Genomic DNA, 18,170 nt, shown 5'->3' on the forward strand with positions numbered 1-18,170 from the left:
ATGTGGCACAGGGATGGGAAACAAATGAGGAGGTAGTAACTAAAGCCTGTAAGGAAGTTGATAATGAAGTCAGCGTGACCAAGGGGAAGAATAGGTAGGGAGCAGATGATGAATACAAAGGGACTGGTAGTCTGAGGTGCATTTGTTTTAATGCATGAAGTGTAGTAGGTAAGACAAATGAAATTAGTGTTTGGATTAGTACCTGGGAGTATGATGTTATTGCTATTACTGAGACTTAGTTGAGGGAAGAGCATGATTGGCAACTAAATAGCCCAGGATATTAATGCTTCGGGCAGGATAGAGAGAGAGGTAAAAGGGGTGGAGGAGTTGCATTACTGGTCAGAGAGGATATCCCAGCTGTGTTGAAGGATGGCACTATGGAAGATTCGAACACTGAGGCAATCTGGGCAGAGCTCAGAAATAGGAAGTATGCAGTAACAATGTTGGGGCTGCACTACAGGCCTCCCAATTGTGAGCTTGAAATAGAGGTACAAATCTGTAAACAGATTATGGAGCAACAGGGTGGTGGTGATAGGAGATTTTAATTTTCCCAGCATTGATTGGGATTCACTTAATGTTAGAGGTCTAGATGGAGCAGAATTTGTAACGAACATCCAGGTGGGTTTTCTAGAGCAGTATGTAAACAGTCCAGCTCAGGAAGGGGCCGTACTGGACCTGGTGTTGGGGATTGAGCCCGGCCAGTTGGTTGAAGTTTCAGTAGGGGATTACTTTGGGAATAGTGATCACAATTCCGTACATTTTAGAATACTCATGGACAAAGATGAGAGTGATCCTAAAGGAAAAGTACTCAATTGGGGGAAGGCCGACTATATCAAAATTTGGCAGGAGCTTGGGAATGTAATTTGGGAGCAGCTGTTTGAAGGTAAATCCATATTTGGTATGTGGGAGGTTTTTAAAGAGAGGTTGATTAGAGTGTAGGAGAGACATGTTCCTGTGAAAATGAGGGATAGAAATAGGGAACCATCAATGACTGGTTAAATTGTGAGACTAGCTAAGAGGAAAAAAGAGGCATTCATAAGGTCTAGGCAACTGAAGACAGACGAAGCTTTGGAAGAATATCCGGAAGGTAGGACCAATCTAAAATTAAGAATTAAGACGGCTGAAAGGGGTCATGAGATATCTTTGGCAGACAGCGGTTAAGGAAAATCCCAAAGCCTTTTATTCATACATAAGGAGCAAAAGGGTAACTGGAGAAAGGGTTGGCCCACTCAAGGACAAAGGTGGAAAGTTATGCGTGGAGCCAGAGAAAGTGGGTGAGATTCGTAATGAGTACTTTGCATCGGTATTCACCAAGGAGAGAGACATGACAGATGTTGAGGTTAGGGATTGAAGTTTGATTACTCTAGGGCAAGTCAGCATAAGGAGGGAGGAAGTGTTGGGTATTCTAAAAGGCATTAAGGTAGACAAGTCCCCAGGCCCAGATGGGATCGATCCCAGGTTACTGAGAGAAGCGAAAGAGGAAATAGCTGGGGCCTTAAAGATATCTCTGCAGTATCCTTGAACACGGATGAGGTCCTGGAGGACTAGAGAATTGCTAATGTTGTCCCCTTGCTTAAGAAGAGTAGCAGGGATCATTCAGGTAATTATAGACCAGTGAGCCTGATGTCAGTGGTAGGGAAGCTGCTGGAGAAGATACTGAGGGATAGGATCTATTCCCATATGGAAGAAAATGGGCTTATCAATGATAGGCAATATGGTTTTGTGCAGGGAAGGTCATGTCTTATGAACTTAATAAAATTCTTTGAGAAAGTGACAAAATTCATTCATGAGGGAAAGGCTGTAGATGTCCTACACATAGACATCAGTAAGGCATTTGATAAGGTTCCTTATGATAGAGAAAGTGAAGTTGCATGGTGTCCATGATGTACTAGCTGGATGGGTAAAGAACTGGCTGTAGTAGTGGAAGGGAATTTCTAAAAATGGAGAACTGTGACCCATGGTGTTCCACAGTGATTCGTGCTGGGACCACTGTTGTTTGTGATATACATAAATAATTTGGTGAAAGGTATTGGTGGTCTGATTAGCAAGTTTGCAGATGACACTAAGATTTGTGGAATAGCAGATATTGAAGGGGATTGTCAGAGAATACTACAATTTGGATAGATTGGACAGTTTGGCAGAGAAATGGCAAATGCTGTTCAATCCTGTCAAATGCAAGGTGATGCATTTTGGAAGATCCGATTCAAGACTGAACTATACAGTAAATAGAAAAGTTGTGGGGAAAATTGATGTACAGAGAGATCTGGTTGCTTAGGTCCATTGTTCCTTGAAGGTGACAAAACAGGTCAATAGAGTGGTCAGGAAGACATAAGGCATGCTATCCTTCATTGGATGGGATATTGAGTACAAGAGTTGGCAGGTCATGTTACAATTGTATAAGACATTGGTTCAACCACATTTGGAATACTGCATACAGTTCTGGTCGCCACATTACCAAAAGGATGTGGATGTTTGGAGAGGGTGCCAAGGAGGTTCACCAGGATGTTGCCTGGTATGGAGGGCACTAGCTATGAAGAGAGGTTGAGTAGATTAGGATTATTTTCATTAGAAAGATGAAGGTTGAGGACGGACCTGATTTAGGTCTACAAAATCATGAGAGGTATAGACAAGGTGGATAGCAAGAAGCTTTTTCCCAGACTGGGTTACTAGTGGTCACAAGATCAGAGTGAGTGGGGAAAGTTTAAGGGAGATATGTGTGGAAAGTCCTTTATGCAGGTGGGTACCTGGAACGCGTTGCTAGCAGAAGTGGTCGAGTCAGGTATGATAGTATCATTTAAGATATATCTAGACAGATAGATGAATGAGTAGGGAGTAGAAGGATACAGAGCATTAGAAAATAGGCAACAGGCTGAGATAGAGGATCTGGATCGGCCTGAAGGGCCAGTTCCTATGCTGTAATTGTCTTTATTCTTTGTCCTCGGTGTAGGGGTAATATTGTGAAATGTGCTGCAAAGGAGACAGTGTAAGCTATCTACAGGTTAATAAATAAAAACTGAAGTAATGTGGATGTGGTAAATGGAAACAAAAACAGAAGTTGCTGGAAAAGCTGGCAGTTCTGAGGAAGGGTCACTAGACCCAAATCGTTAACTCTGATTTCTCTTCACAGATGCTGCCAGACCAGCTAAGCTTTTCCAGCAACTTCTGTTTTTGTCTCAACTTACAGGTTATTCATTTAGACTATCAAATCAGACTGAGTATTGATCACTTTCATTGTCCCATCTGCTTTGTTCGTAAGTAATCTTCTTTGGGATTGATGACATTCCAAAAATTATATTATTGTATTGGAGAGTCAGAAACCAAGTTACTCTATATGGATGACCCTAAGAGTCCACTGACTGAACTGATCAGGTTTGCATTATGTAGGAGCATTGTTGTTTAATAACTAGCTGTCATAATTGAGGACATAGAGGGGTAAATCTGTCATTCTCAAATTAGATATTTTCCCATATAACCACACAATAGCCCTCCTGCACAATGATTTAATAAGGATTTTGTACTTAGCTGAAAAGCAATTGGAAAGTTAGTAACTTCTAGCCAGCGAAGTTTTAGAGATCTCCTGTATTCATTTGGAAATCCATAATACTCAGTCCTACAAGCCTGAACCTTTGCTCTTTAGATTTGTGTAAATGGGGAATTTTAATCTCTGTACAGCAAAATTAAATTCTGCAGCTGTAGATTTTTCTCTAGTTTAACTTGGACTTTAAACGTAGCAATTTATTTGTAAATCAGACATCTAAATGATCCATAGATATTCCATTATGTACAGGTAAGATACAAGCTTGTGGTCATGATTCATAACATAGTATTTTTTGATTTCCTTTTCCATGCAGTCTTGTGAGTATTCTAAACAGAACAGAATGTTCCTTTGCAGGCAGGGATTGAATCAATACTACTTTGCCTATTCTGAGCTTTGCCAATACCTGGGAGCACCCTTGTTTTAAAAAATACATAGAACCTAAAAGGAAGTGAAGTGAAATCTACCCATAAAAAGACATTGCTATTGTTTCACTGAGATTGCAGACACAGATTTACAACTGGATCATAATTTGTACTCCCTTTACTACTATTCAATGCACAATGTACAAATTTGAAATGCATAAGTTCTGACCAATTTCCGTTAAATAGATTCTAGCTTTAATGAGCTGTTTTACCTACCAAGGATAAAAAATAATTGCTAGTGTTTGAATTTGCGTGATCATTGTGCTCCCAGTGGCTGAGCAGAATCTGGTTTCTATCTTACCAGTGCTTTCTTAGAATTCTGGCATAGACTATGAGTTTTAGCTATTGATCTTACAGTTAGATTTTCTTAATATTTCAAATGGCTTCTATGAAGTTCTAAAAATAATGATTACCTTTGTACCTTATTTCATAACAGAGATTGTGAGAGTTTCCCACCATGAACTCCTGTCCACTCTGAAAGAGAAAATACCACATACTCCAAATGTATTTTTCAATTTAAAGTTGAGTTAAAGTCAATTAAAAGTAAAATATTTCTCCAAAATAAAGAGCTAGTAACTCTGGCTTGGACAATACTTAAACCTCTCCAAAACAAAATAACATAGAATCCAAAATTTTAGCAGAAAGTTTTTAACTGTCTTTGCATGGGCAGTCTATTCTACAGACTCTTTCACATTGTTACCAGGTAGAAATGTGAAGGCCTGGTCTGGCATACATCTAGTTTCAGACCCACATTATTGTGATTAACTCTTAACTACCCTCTTGGCAATTTGGGAGGAACAATAAATATTTGGCTAATCAATGATGCCCATATCCCATGCTTGAATGTTTTTAAAAAATGGATAACTGTTGCTATAATGAAAACCTACACCAAATATGTAATTCTTCTGGACTCAAAGGCAAAACCACAACACAAGATCGAATTAATGCTTTCTCTTTGGATAAGAAATCATATTATCAGTCTATGTTATCATTCACATAGTTAGGATGAGACCTATATTTTTCCAATCTCCAGCTTATGCATAGTCCATTTGGTTCTGATGTGAAACTTTAACCTCTCTTGCTTGAATAACTGATATTCCTCTTCGCAGACAATAGTTATGGCTCTCCATTGTCACAACAGAGACCAAGGAACACTTCAGATTACATCTAATTCAAAGCTCATTTTAAAGTATTTTAAAGAAATAAGATATAACACAGATAATGCAGTGTTGGAGGCAACCATTGTCATTAAAAGCTGAGATAGAAGCTGCTTTGTTACTCCCAGACATTCATAATGAGAAGAATTAATGAATTATTTAATACAAAATTCAGAATTGCAACTGATTAAATTCTGTAATTTTTCACAGTCATGCCATCTTGGAGCAGAAGAAGCCAAAGAAAAGTTATCCAGTCTGACAAAAGTCAAGGACAAGTTGACCCTTGAACTGTCTCTTACAAAGAAACAATTATCTCAGACATGGAAAGAACATGTTGCTTTACTAGCAGCTTGTGCTCTGATGGCCGGTGCATTGTACCCATTATACAATAGATTCCGTGAGCTCTCTGTGCAGAAGGACATTCTTCAAGATCAAGTACATATCTTTGAATATTTCAAAAATGAAATCAGGACTGTTGTTCAGGTTCTTTCTCTGGAAAGTAATCCAAGCAAATTGAAGAAAAAGAAGCCTCAAAAAGGATTGATACAAGTTTTCAGAAAAAGTGTTATAGCAATCTTAGCAGTCAACAGACTTCAAGCCTTGGGTCTCGGATATAAGCCTCTATTTACTTGGTCTGAGGGCTTTAATAATAAACCAAGACTTGTAATTTGCACCGGCAAAGTGAAGTCCTACATCACTCATTCAAGTAAGTACTGACCTGGCTGCCATTTCAAGATCGCAATTTATTACTATTTTAGCTGCAGATCTTCAACTTCTACCTTCCTATTTGATCTTTGTTGTAGATTTTGCTCCAAAAGCAGACACTTACTGGAAATAAGTAATCATAAATGTGTGGAAAGCTGCCCTTTATGAATAACCAAAATCAGTAATATAACATCGGCTCTGTGAGGAACAGTGAATGGCCGTTTCCATTCTCCTATTGGAAAGTCCAATCCTTAACTAGGATCTTTAATCCTTTAATCTATCGTTGATGCAGTAAATTTTGGATACTGGCACTGGCTGATATTTTTGTTGATCTGGTAAACATTATCTGTTGACAACCAGATGCTTAACAAGAACTCTCTCTCCGTCTGACATCAACATTGACTGCCACCAGTTGATCCCACTTGTTCTCAAGTCCGACCTCACAATATGTTATGGCGTCATTAGAATTTATTTATTATTTTAATATCAGCTGATGGACACTACAAGCTGCAGCACTGAATCATTTTAAGGATGATATGCAAGAAGCACGTGCAGGTTTTGTTTCAAAATGTATTATCCTCAAATTGTATTTCAATTGCCACTTTGCCCATCCTATTCTGAGGGCTAGATATGTGGTGGTACAGTCCCATGGATGCCATTGATCTTAAAATTTCCCTTTTGACCTTTTTTTCAAATGTATCATGCCTGTCTGTTAATATTAGCTATCATATGATTGCAGAATATATTGCAACTAAACATGCTTCAAATCAGGCTTAACTCTCATCTTTCCAGGAAGGGTCATTGGGAGATAATTGGAAGTAGAGACAAAGCTAACTTTTCTTACCTGATGACAATTGTATCACTAGCTGAGACCTAACTAGCTTTTAAAAACTGCACACGGCCCTGTACAATTGCAGCAGGATATCCCTGCTTCTGCACTTGAATCTTCTTACTATGAGGGCCAGCATGCTATTTGCCTTCTTCAGTGCCTATTGCACTTCCATGCTTACTTTAAGTGACTAGTCAACAAGAACACCGAAGTCTAGTTGCATCTCCTCCCTTCCTAATCTGTCACCATTCAGATAATAATCTGACTTCCTATTTATCTATATTATACTTCATCTGCCATGTGTTTGCCTACTCACTCAACTTGTCCAAATCTCTGCAGCTTCCTCACAGCTCATCCTTCCATCCAGCTTTGAGTAATCTGCAAAGTTGGAGATATTTTGTTTAATCCCCTCATCTAAATCATTAATAGATGTTGTGAATAGCTGGGGTCCAAGCCGTAATCCCTGCTATACCTCACTAGTCACCTTCTGCCAATCTGAAAATGACCCATTTATTCTTACTCTGTTTCCTGTCTGTGGTTATGAGAACAGAAAACTTTAAATGGAGATTTGATAGAGGTGTTCAAAGTTATTAAAAAATTAGAGAAACTGATATAAGGTAACAGATTACAATGGTAACATGGGGGTGGGGGAAGGCTGTTGTCATCTTGAATGCACTATCTGAAGCAATAAAGCATGAAAATTTGATAACCAAATCTTTGCTGCAAATTACTGAGTACTTGCTGGGAGGAACGTTTGTGGGCTATGAGAAAAGAAAAGGGGAGTGAAGCTAATCAGTTTTTTTTTAAAAGAGCTGACATGATGGACCAAATGTATTGCCAGCATTTTAATTAAAGGATCTCTAAGTTACTGTGGAATATTGATGATAATGAAAAGAATTCAGTAAGCCTTCTTTTGGATAGATGGCTTTGAAGCAAGACTGTTTCTTGGAAATATCTTGATGTTTTCCATCCAAGGAAATTATTTGTTTGTGACAATGAGATGAGCTTGCCTGAATATTTCATTCGTCTATGCCAATTCTTTTGAATTATCTTGATTCTTTGTATTTGGTGAATGGGATATTGATTAATCTTAGTTTGAACTATGCCATAAGCATGCATATTTTTTCAATAATTGGTTTCTTGTTCTTAAGAAAAGTGAAATCTCTCCCAGGATAAGTGACGTCCAACACTGACCGATAAATTTAGTCACTGCACTCCCATTTATCAATCATAGCGGCGTTGCTGGGACATCCGATAGAGTGAGAGGGACTCATTATTTATTTACATACTGGAATTATTGCTTCACAGGCTTCCAATTGCATACCAGAACGTGTTAAATTGCTAAATAAAAGATTAAAATTCAGGTCTGCTGCTGTGGGGCAATGTTGTGATATTGGGCTGCTCAATCAAATTGTCCAGCAATCCATGGCACTGTTGGGCAGAAAGTATTCTTCAGACCATTCATTGTGTACAGACTTGTTGCTGGTTGTCATTTGAGATTTGCTTGACAACTTCTGCTAATAATCCGATCTGTTTTCTAATCCGGAAAACAGACTTGCATTTGCTGAAAAGGTTTTGCTGATATTGACTGTCTTCTAAACCATTTTACTGCATTTATGGGTAATTTGATTTTCTGCTTTTGTGGCTAGAATGGGAAAAGCTGCAAGAAAATGGAAAGAGCAAGAAAAGTTTTAAGAGGAAGCAGGAAAGCACTGCACAGCAGGCTGTCTGAAAAATTGTTTTATAGGAACAAATCTCTGACATGAACTGCTGAAAGAACAATATCTCAGGTGCCTCCACTTCAAGGAAGCCATCATTATTTAGCCTGCTAGAGTCCATAGCATTAGCCTCAGAACAATATTTGGGCAGCATAAAGGTCACTTTGGCCATTTCTTTTGTTACAGGCTCCTTCTTGGTTGAGGGAAATGTTATTAGTAACATCTTCAAGTTCACAGTCCATTGTACCAGAGGGACAGGTATAGCTTCACATATCAAAAGGAATATCCTACATATGTTTTTCCAGGGACAGAGCAAAGCAGGATGGGAGAGGACTTGGCTTTATATTCTTGGCAGTTTTCCTTGAGTTCCATGATATTGTAGACAGCATTACAATTCCTTGAGCCTGACATTTCTCTCTCAGTAAAAATTGATTCCATTCTCTCAAATTCCAGCTGGCTTGTGTCCACAAGGAGCACGTCATGCAGATCTGTGCCTGATTTTCTGGCAACAATCATTATGCCCCACTAGTTTTTGCTTATATGATTATTTAATTTAATATTGGACAGGATGGTCACTTGAAGATGCCCAGACCAGAAGTCTGAGTAACCAGAACTTCTGTATCCAAGATGATAAATAATGGAAACCCAAAATAATAATAAACCATAATCCCAGTTTCAGAAAGGCAGTGTGAAAAGTGAATTTTTTCCAAGCTGTCCTGTTATCTCAATTTAGTTCCATAAAATAGATCTTCGTGTGCTGCAAATTCCTACTATGTTAGAAACTGTTGCAATAGCTCAGGACCTAGAATTACACAAGGCCTAGAATTGGTTGTTTTTATCTTCCTCTTAGTTGGAATTACGTTATCATCTTTTAATTTAATTTTATGATGACGTTTCCGTGAATTTAAGGTTTTGATTCTGGAAACTGTTTTGTGAACAGTTAGCACAGGCAAGTTGTCATGTGATGAAGACTTGGGAATATTTAGCTGTACATCCAAGAAGTAGCAACTATTCTATTACTTTGAAGAGTATACAAATACTGAAACTTTAAGACAAAAAATGTACCAGATTGAAATTAAACATTTTCTTCTGCTACAGTTCTCACAAAAATGTTAACAAAGTTTTACAGAATGCTTTAGTGTAGGTTTTACATTTTTCTATCGACAGTATTCCACGCATTTACCTATTACTATATGTATTGTCATATTATGTTATCACTTTTTCATTAGGACAGGAAAGCGCACAGAACAGTGTTATCCAGGCTGTTGAATGGTTTTCCAGTTCTGAGCTATTGGCTGCAGTAGTTGATTCTACGGCTGAGTTACAGGATATAATCACTAAATCAAGTAAGTAGATCCTACAGTTCTCTCGGGGGTTGCCCTATAAACAGTTTGTTTAATATTACAACTGCACATACATGTTCAATCTAATTAAAAATTCAATGTTGTGCTCTGCCTAACTGCACACAGTGATCATAAAAGAGTAATGTGATGTAAACTTTACTTAAAACAGTATTGAGAACCTATGTTAGAAATGAATTTTTAGACTACATTTTGTTTGCTAAAATTTTCAATAAGATGCAGCAAACAGCTTTTCAAGCAGTTTTTCATTTATTACACTGTATATTTAATTGATTGCAATGTCAAAGATGTACTCTGTGAGTGATTGTTAGTTGAGATCAGTATGTGGATATGCTCCAGCTAACTGCTGCTTAGTTGTTGTACACTGGCATGATCTTGTATTCTCTGGCATGTAGTTTCTTTCACTGTATAAAGTTCAATAACCTTAATGAAAGGTATAGTAATATTTTCAAGTTGATCTCAGCATATAGCTGTTTTTAAACATTAGTTACATATTTCTATTTTTTTCCCCGTAGCACTGAATAAAGCCAAACGTCATCAACTGCATTCTATGTAGCTGATGAATGGAGACTATTGTTTAATTTTCCTTTATCACACACTGACTAACAGGGATCCCAGCAATTGGCTGATTCTGCTTTAAACTGTTTATGTAGAATTCGGAAAACATAAATTTTCTAGAATTGTACAGATTGTGGAGACATTCTGGGTTTCTGTTTTGAAAACACCTTTACAGCTTTCAAATATAATGGAAGTCATTTAAAACGATCTGACTCGAAGGTTCAGTGGATTGCAATAGTCTCAATTCCCTGTTTTGAAAAATTTTGAACCCACTTTTATAATGAATATCAAGCTATTTTGTGTACAGCTGACAAGGCCTGATTCATAACCTTAACTCCAGTCAACTGGTGAACTTACAGCTAAATCTAATGCTGGCTGCATTTGTACACAGAATAAATATTCAGTGCATTAAACTTACCTCTGGGGGGAAAAGTTGGAGGTAAGAGAATAACAAACTTGTGATCTGCTGAGAACACAGTTCTACATGTGGAATCAGAAGACGTCCGAACAAAGTATTGCGGATCAAATAAAATCCAGAAGTTTACAATATGGGTTGAATATGCATAGCAAAAAGACAAAAAGATGTTGCCAGAAAGATTGCATTTGAAGGAATGAGAGTGAAAATTGAGGCACTTTATGTCACCCTCAAACAAGTAGATAATTTTGGCTATTTAGGACAAGGAAAGCAAAGATTGTAGATCAGTGCCAAAGTCACGAGGGTAAAGATTGGCAGAAGTAATTTCTTGAAGTTTAAAGATCTGTTAATAGCAAGAAATTCTAGCTTCTGGCAAGGAAAGAAACCCAGTGTTTTCTGCAGATTTCATACAAATATCTGCATCACGTAGTGTTAGTTCTTCATACATATAATCCCTATAATGTGGAGGCAGATTATTTGGCCCATCGGATTCACACTGACCCTCTGAAAATCTTTCCGCCAAGACCCCCGCACACCATTCTTGTAACCCATGGCTAGCTCACCTAACCTGCATATCCCTGGACACTATGGGAAATTCAGCAAGGCCAATCCATCTAATCCGCACATCTTTGGACTGTGAGTGGAAACTGGAGCTGCTGGAGGAAACCCAAGCAGACATGGGGAGAATGTGCAAATTCCACACAGACAGTCAGCTGAGGCTGCAATGAAACTCAGGTGCCTGGCACTATGAGGCAGCAGTGCTAACCACTGAGCCACCATGCCACCTGTGCCGCTGCAGTACTGAATACTAAAAAGATCTGTCCCTTGTCTATTTGGTTATAGCAAATCATGTACGAAGCAAGAAAGGAGATCATGCCAGCACCTAAGCATGTTGAGATGGCCTTCCCTGTCTCTGTTGGAAAGTAGCCAGAGTGTCCAATCATTTGCTAATTTCTCCTTGAATGTGTTCTGAGTCCTTATCTTATGATATAGTTACTCCATAACTTCTGACAGTGCTACAAATGTTTTTTTTCTACCCAAAATGTTATCAACAACATGATATTTCAAAAAGGCTAAGAATAGATACTGAGTTGGTTTATTGTTGTCAGGTGATAGGTTTTGTCGTGCCTGCAGCACAGGCAGATCATAACATACAAGTACATATAGACCCTAGGGTGAACAGTGCAAGGCATACAAAGTTATTGTTGTACAAGAGGTGTACAAAAGCAAGATCAGCATTAGAATTGAAATTTGAGAGGTCCATTCAGCATGTAATAACAACAGGTAAGAAGCTGTTCTTGAACCTGTTGGTACGTGTTTTTAAGCTTTTGTACCTTCTGTCTGACAGGAGAGTTTGAATGAGATTATCACCAGGGTGAGAGGGATCATTGACGATGTTGGCTGCTTTTCTGCAACAATGAAAAGTGTAGATGGAGTCGATGGATGGGATGTTGGCTTGCATGGCAGTCTGGACTATGTTCTCATCATTCTGTAGTTTCGCATGGTCCTGTGCAGTTGTCACACCAAGCCGTGACGTACCCAGATAGAATGCTTTCATTGTAAAAGTCGGTGAGGATCCTTATGGACATGCCAAATTTGCTTATTCTCCTGAGGAAGAAGAGGTATTTTTGTGCCTTCTTGATTGTGGTATCTACATGGGTGGTCCAGGATAGATTGTTGGTTATTGACACTCCCAGGAACTTGATGCTGTTGACCCTTTCCACCTCCGCTCCATTGATGTAGATAAGGGAGTGTCCTCCTCCTTTCTTCCTGAAGTTGCTGATCAGCTCTTTAGATATTGAGAGAGGTTATCTTTTTACCATGACACTAAGCATTCTATCTCCTTCCTGTATTCTGTTTCTTTGTTGTTTGATATCTGGGCTACAACGATGGTGTTGTCGGCGAACTTGGAGATGGTATTTAGACCAAATTTGGCCACACAGTCATGAGTGTGCAGGGAGCACAGTTGGGAGCTGAGTATGCATTCTTGTGGTGCACCGTTGTTGAGGATTATTGTGGTGCTATTGTCTATTTTCACTGAATGCGGTCTGGGGGTGAGGAAGCTGAGGATCCAGTTGCAGAGGATGGAGACAAGGCCTAGGTCTCAGAGTTTGGAGATTAGTTGGTTGGGATTATAGTGTTGAAGGTAGTGCTGTGGTTGATGAGTAGGAGCCCGACAAATGAATCTTTATTATCCAGATGTTCCAGGCATGAATGTAGGGCTGGGGTCTTGATGTCAGCTGTGGACTTGTTGCGCCGGTAAGTAAGTTGCAAGGGATCAAGGCAGGCTGAGAGGCTAGAGTTCATGTGAGCCATGACTAACCTCTCAAAGCACTTCATAATTATGGAGGCCATAGCCATTGGATGGTAGTCATTAAGGCATGCTGTGAATACAAACAAAACAGATATGTTATCTCATTTTTCGAATGGCTACATTCAATCAAGTTGATGATTTTAAACTCAAGACTGTTAAAGTCCATTTTCAATATCTGATGGGCATGGTTTCCAAGTCAAACTTCCCATTTCTTGATAATGACTGTGACGATGCTGTTCCTTTTAACAAGGTTACATTGTCGTCGTTTTTTCTCATCGGGGTCACAAAATTATGGGTTCTGAGATGACTGGATTTATCTACTTGAAGAAGCTTTTAAGTTTTTTTTAAAAACTGTACAATGAAAGGGGAGTGGCCTGTTCTCCCAGCTCCTCTCTTGTCTGGTTTGTTTTGGTTTTAGCAGTCTGGCTGTTCAAAACTGCTGGTCAGTTTATAATGGGGAGTCCAAAGGAAACATTTCAGTGGAATGCCATCTCTCTCTCTCTTTTAAGAATCTGTGTCTAATTTTACCTTTTGCCAAGGGAGTCTTTATCTGGAATCATTGCAGGCATTTGGAATAGCATCATTCAGTTGGGTTTTCGGATAGGTTATTCTATATTCTGTTCTCTTTTGTTTGTGTTTCATTCGGTACTCTGTAAATAAATTCTGTTTTATTTAAAACTGAGGGATTTTGACCAACTTCATCACTCCTGGAATATCCACATTACACCTACTTAAAACAACTTGAACACTTAGACCATCTTTCTTGAAATGTTTTGAGAGGGTCAGGCCTGGTCCATGACAGATAGTCCAAGTTTTCAGTCATGTCTTTAGCTTTCCCACTTCCCAGTAAAGACCAGGAATTGAGAAGTGGTACTACTAGTGTAATGATTATTAAAAGATCATTTTGCCTGATAGTCAAGAACACACAAATTTTGACTTTGGACATTTAGAGCTAAATCAACATTCATTGCTAAAACACGCTCTGTTTTCCAGGAAACAAATGAGCTCTTTCATTTTCGTTAAGAACAAAACCAGCACTAGACCATTGATTATCATTTTCAAATGTTTCTGGAATTATTAATCCTCCCTTCTCTGCATCTTGCATGTTAGAACCAATAGAACATGGCTAAATGGATGATTGAATATCATGCTCACTGTCCTGTTAAGCCCCCAGGACCTGATCAGGTGTACCCTAGAATTCTGTGGGAAGCTAGGGATGTGATTGCTGGGCCCCTTGCTGAGACATTTGTATCATCAATAGTCGCAGGTGAGGTGCCGGAAGACTGGAGGTTGGCTCACGTGGTGCCACTATTTCAAAAAGGTAGTAAGGAAAATACAGGCAACTATAGACCGGTGAGCCTGACATCAGTGGTGGGCAGGTTGTTGAAGGGAATCCTGAGGGACAAGATTTACATTTATTTGGAAAGGCAGGGACTGATTAAGGATAGAGGTAAAAACAATGACTGCAGATGCTGGAAACCAGATTCTGGATCTGTGGTGCTGGAAGAGCACAGCAATTCAGGCAGCATCCGAAGACAAGCAAAATCGACGTTTCGGGCAAAAGACCTTCATCAGGAATTTTATTCCTGATGAAGGGCTTTTGCCCGAAACGTCGATTTTGCCTGTCTTCGGATGCTGCCTGAATTGCTGTGCTCTTCCAGCACCACTGATCCAGAAACTGATTAAGGATAGTCAGCATGGCTTTGTGCATGTGAAATCATGTCTCACAAACTTGATTTAATTTTTTTTGAAGAAGCAACAAAGAGGATTGATGAGGGCAAGGCGATGGACATGACCTATATGGATTTCAGACAGGGTTCCTCAGAGGAGACTGGTTAGCAAGGTTAAATCTCATGGAATACAGAGAGAGCTCGCCATGTGGATACAAAACTGGCTCAAAGGTAGAAGAAGGTGGTGGTAATGGTTGTTTTTCAGATTGGAGGCCTGTAACCAGTGGTTCGTCACAAGGTTCGGTGCTAGGTCCACTACCTTTCATCATTTATAGAAATGGTTTCGACGTGAACATAGGAGGTACAGTGAGAAAGTTTGCTGATGACACCAAAATTGGAGGTATAGTGGACAGCAAAGAAGGTTGCCTCAGAGTATAACGGGATCTTGATCAGATGGGCCCATAGGCTGACAAGTGGCAGATGGAGTTTAATTTAGATAAATGTGAGGTGCTGCATTTTGGAAAAGCAAATCAGAGCAAGACTTATACATTTAATGATAAGGTCTTGAGGAGTGTTAATGATCAAAGAGACCTTGGAGTGCAGGTTCAAAATTTCCTGAAAATAGAGTCACAGGTAGATAGGATAGTGAAGAAGGTGCTTGGTATCCTTTCATTTATTGGTCAGAGCATTGAGTATAGGAGTTGGGAGATCATATTGTGGCTGTACAGGACATTGGTATGGCCACTTTTGGAATATTGCGTAAAATTCTGGTTTCCTTCCTATCAGAAGGATGTTGTGAAACTTGAAAGGGTTCAGAAAAGATTTACAAGGACGTTGCTAGGGTTGGGGATTTGAGCTATAGGACAATAGTGAATAGGCTGGGGCTGTTTTCCCTGGAGTGTTGGAGGCTGAGGGATGACCTCATAGAGGTTTATAAAATCATGGATAAGATAAGTTTTACCTGGGGTGGGGGAGATCTGAACTACAGGGAAAAGGTTTAGGGTGAGAAGGGAAAGATATAAAAGAGACCTAAGGGGCACATTTGCACACAGAGGATGGTGTGTGCATGGAATGAACTGCCAGAGGAAGTGGTGGAAGGTAGTACAGTTACAGCATTTAAAAGGCATCTAGGTGGGTCTATGAATGAGTAGGTTTTAGAGGGATATGAGCCAAGTGCTGGCAAATGGGACTAGATTAGGTTAGGATGTCTGGTCGACATGGACGAGTTAGACTGAAGAGTCTGTTTCCATGCTGTACATCTCTATGACTGACTTGTAAATGCAAACAACTCCAACTTTGGCTGCACGGGTCTTAACTTGTGGTTCAGAATTTATGGAGTAGATGTCAACATTCTAAGTTAAATGCATCTATCTAGGTGGCATAATTGGAAGCTATGTGAATCCTTTAAGAATGATCAATGTAAAATGTAAAGTCTGAAGATGTTAGAAGTTTTAAAAATTATGCTATCTTCCTTAAATTCATATGCTCATTCGTATTGCTTATTGGTGTTCTCCATGGGATGTTTGTGAATGCTTGGCTGATTTCTAAAAGTCAATATTATCCAGGAGTTCGAAGTTCATAGTTTGACAGATCAAAAAGCCTGTTAAAGGATTAGTTATCTTTGATCTGGGTTGTGGTAGAGGTTTGTTTGCTTTTATAAGTGATTAAGCATTTGAGCTTTTTTAAAATAATCCTTATCAAAGGATTTTTTGAAATGATGACATCTTTGTTGTTAGAACTGTATTAGAGTTTTGGAACTTTGTTTAACATAATCATTAAATAGCTCCTAAGATCTGCCCGGCATAACTACTGTGTGAGTTATTATAGAATGTAAAAGAGCTGGGCTGGGCAGGGGTTATAAATTGGCATGGGGAGATACAAGGAACCAGGGGAATTAGAAATAAGGATGAGATGACTTAAAGTTTCTAACAATGGGGATGAATTCACAGTCGAGGCTGACCTTCAAACTATCCCTGTAGCTGTCTCTGTTTTGCCTCCAGAGTTGCCAGGTCAGACTCCATCCTGCGTTTGGCCCCTCCTCCAAGTAAACTTTCCCACTGAGCTGCCTCACTTGGATTATCAAAAACAAAACTCTGGGTCAGTGCTTTGTTGATGTAGTAGTGTACTAAAGTTGCTGAATTGAACAAGAGTGGCTCATTTTTTCTGATTAACATATTTCCATGCCTTTTTCTTCACGAGTTTAAGGAGCATGATGAGTGAAAGAAGGCTTGGAAATTTATAGAGCAGTGGCTCAAAAAGAGCTGTCACTTTCTAAAAAGTTTGTTCTTGATGTGTGGTTTAGCAAGGAAGCACACTGTGTAAGGACATGGACTGAACTAAGCCCTTGATGAACAAATACTTTGCTGCTTCAAGAGGTTCGATGCAGGAGGATAACAAACTTTGATGCAGAAGAGAAATCCTCCTGTGAAGGTGAATGTGAATAAGCATGGGAAGAGGTGGTAAGCAGAGCAGCTTCCTAAATCTATAGGTTGCACGAACAAATTCTAATGCAGTTCATGAATAAGGCAGCAGATGCTATGAGGTACCATGCTGTTTCTCCTCTGAACCCTGGAACTATAGCTTTTAAAAATTACATACCACGTCAATAAATAAGTCATCTTGCCCATCAGGACTTTTCAGTATTTGAGCTCCATGTTTGTCTCCTCTAACCCTTCATCTGTTCACACTTGTCCTTTTAAACCCTTCCTGAATCTTCAGCTTCAGTTTACACAAGGCTGTTACTCCTGACTTGGAGAGACATGGAAATTGGTTGGAGTAAAACCAGATGGCAAGTTTCACCCTTTCTTGTTGAGACAAGTGCACCAAATCCTCAATATTTCAGGAGATAGGGATATGGACTTCCTACAGATAACAAAAAGTGCCGATGCCAGTTCTGTGTACTAGGAAGGACCAGTTCGATAAGACCAATTGAGAGTGAGTGTAATGTTCATTGGAAGAGCATATTACAGCAGAGGAATGGTTGAAAGAAATGTATACTTACCAAGGTATAATGAAGTAATGCAGTTGGCTTATAAGGAAAATAGAGCCTGGATATTGGAAACCAATACCAAGAATGCTGGAGAAACTCCAGTCTGGCAGCATCTGTGGAGAAACGGAATTAACCTTTTAAGTCTCGGATGATTAAGGGGAGGTGTTGGCCTAGTGGTATTATCACTAGACTATTAATCCAGAAACTCAGCTAATGTTCTGGGGACCCAAGTTTAAATCCTGCCACAGCAGATGGTGGAATTTGAATTCAATTGAAAAAATCATCTGGCCATGAAATCATTGTCGATTGTCTGGTTGACTAACATCCTTCAGGGAAATAAATCTGCCATCCTCACCTAGGCTGGCCTACATGTGACTCAATTGCCCTCTGAATGGCCAGCAAGCCATCAGGCCATTCAGTTGTAACAATAGCTACAAAGTCTCAAAGAAATGAAACCGGACAGATAACCTTCATTGACCTAGGTACCTGAAAAG

The 18,170-nt window shown here is 39.3% G+C and overlaps 1 protein-coding gene across 7 annotated transcripts in view; it reads left to right on the forward strand.

Annotated features, from left to right (window-relative positions):
• Nucleotides 1-18,170, forward strand: part of LOC122563582 (coiled-coil domain-containing protein 171-like) — a 268,787-nt gene that overhangs the window by 151,904 nt on the left and 98,713 nt on the right. For all 7 annotated transcript variants that reach the window (XM_043717497.1, XM_043717514.1, XM_043717527.1 and 4 more), the window contains 2 exons: nt 5,328-5,823; nt 9,599-9,715. In XM_043717497.1, coding sequence (XP_043573432.1) covers nt 5,328-5,823; nt 9,599-9,715 — 613 coding nt within the window. The remainder of the gene's footprint in view (nt 1-5,327; nt 5,824-9,598; nt 9,716-18,170) is intronic.

This window comes from Chiloscyllium plagiosum, chromosome 2 (genome assembly GCF_004010195.1).
Source record: "Chiloscyllium plagiosum isolate BGI_BamShark_2017 chromosome 2, ASM401019v2, whole genome shotgun sequence".
NCBI classification, from domain to species: domain Eukaryota; kingdom Metazoa; phylum Chordata; class Chondrichthyes; order Orectolobiformes; family Hemiscylliidae; genus Chiloscyllium; species Chiloscyllium plagiosum.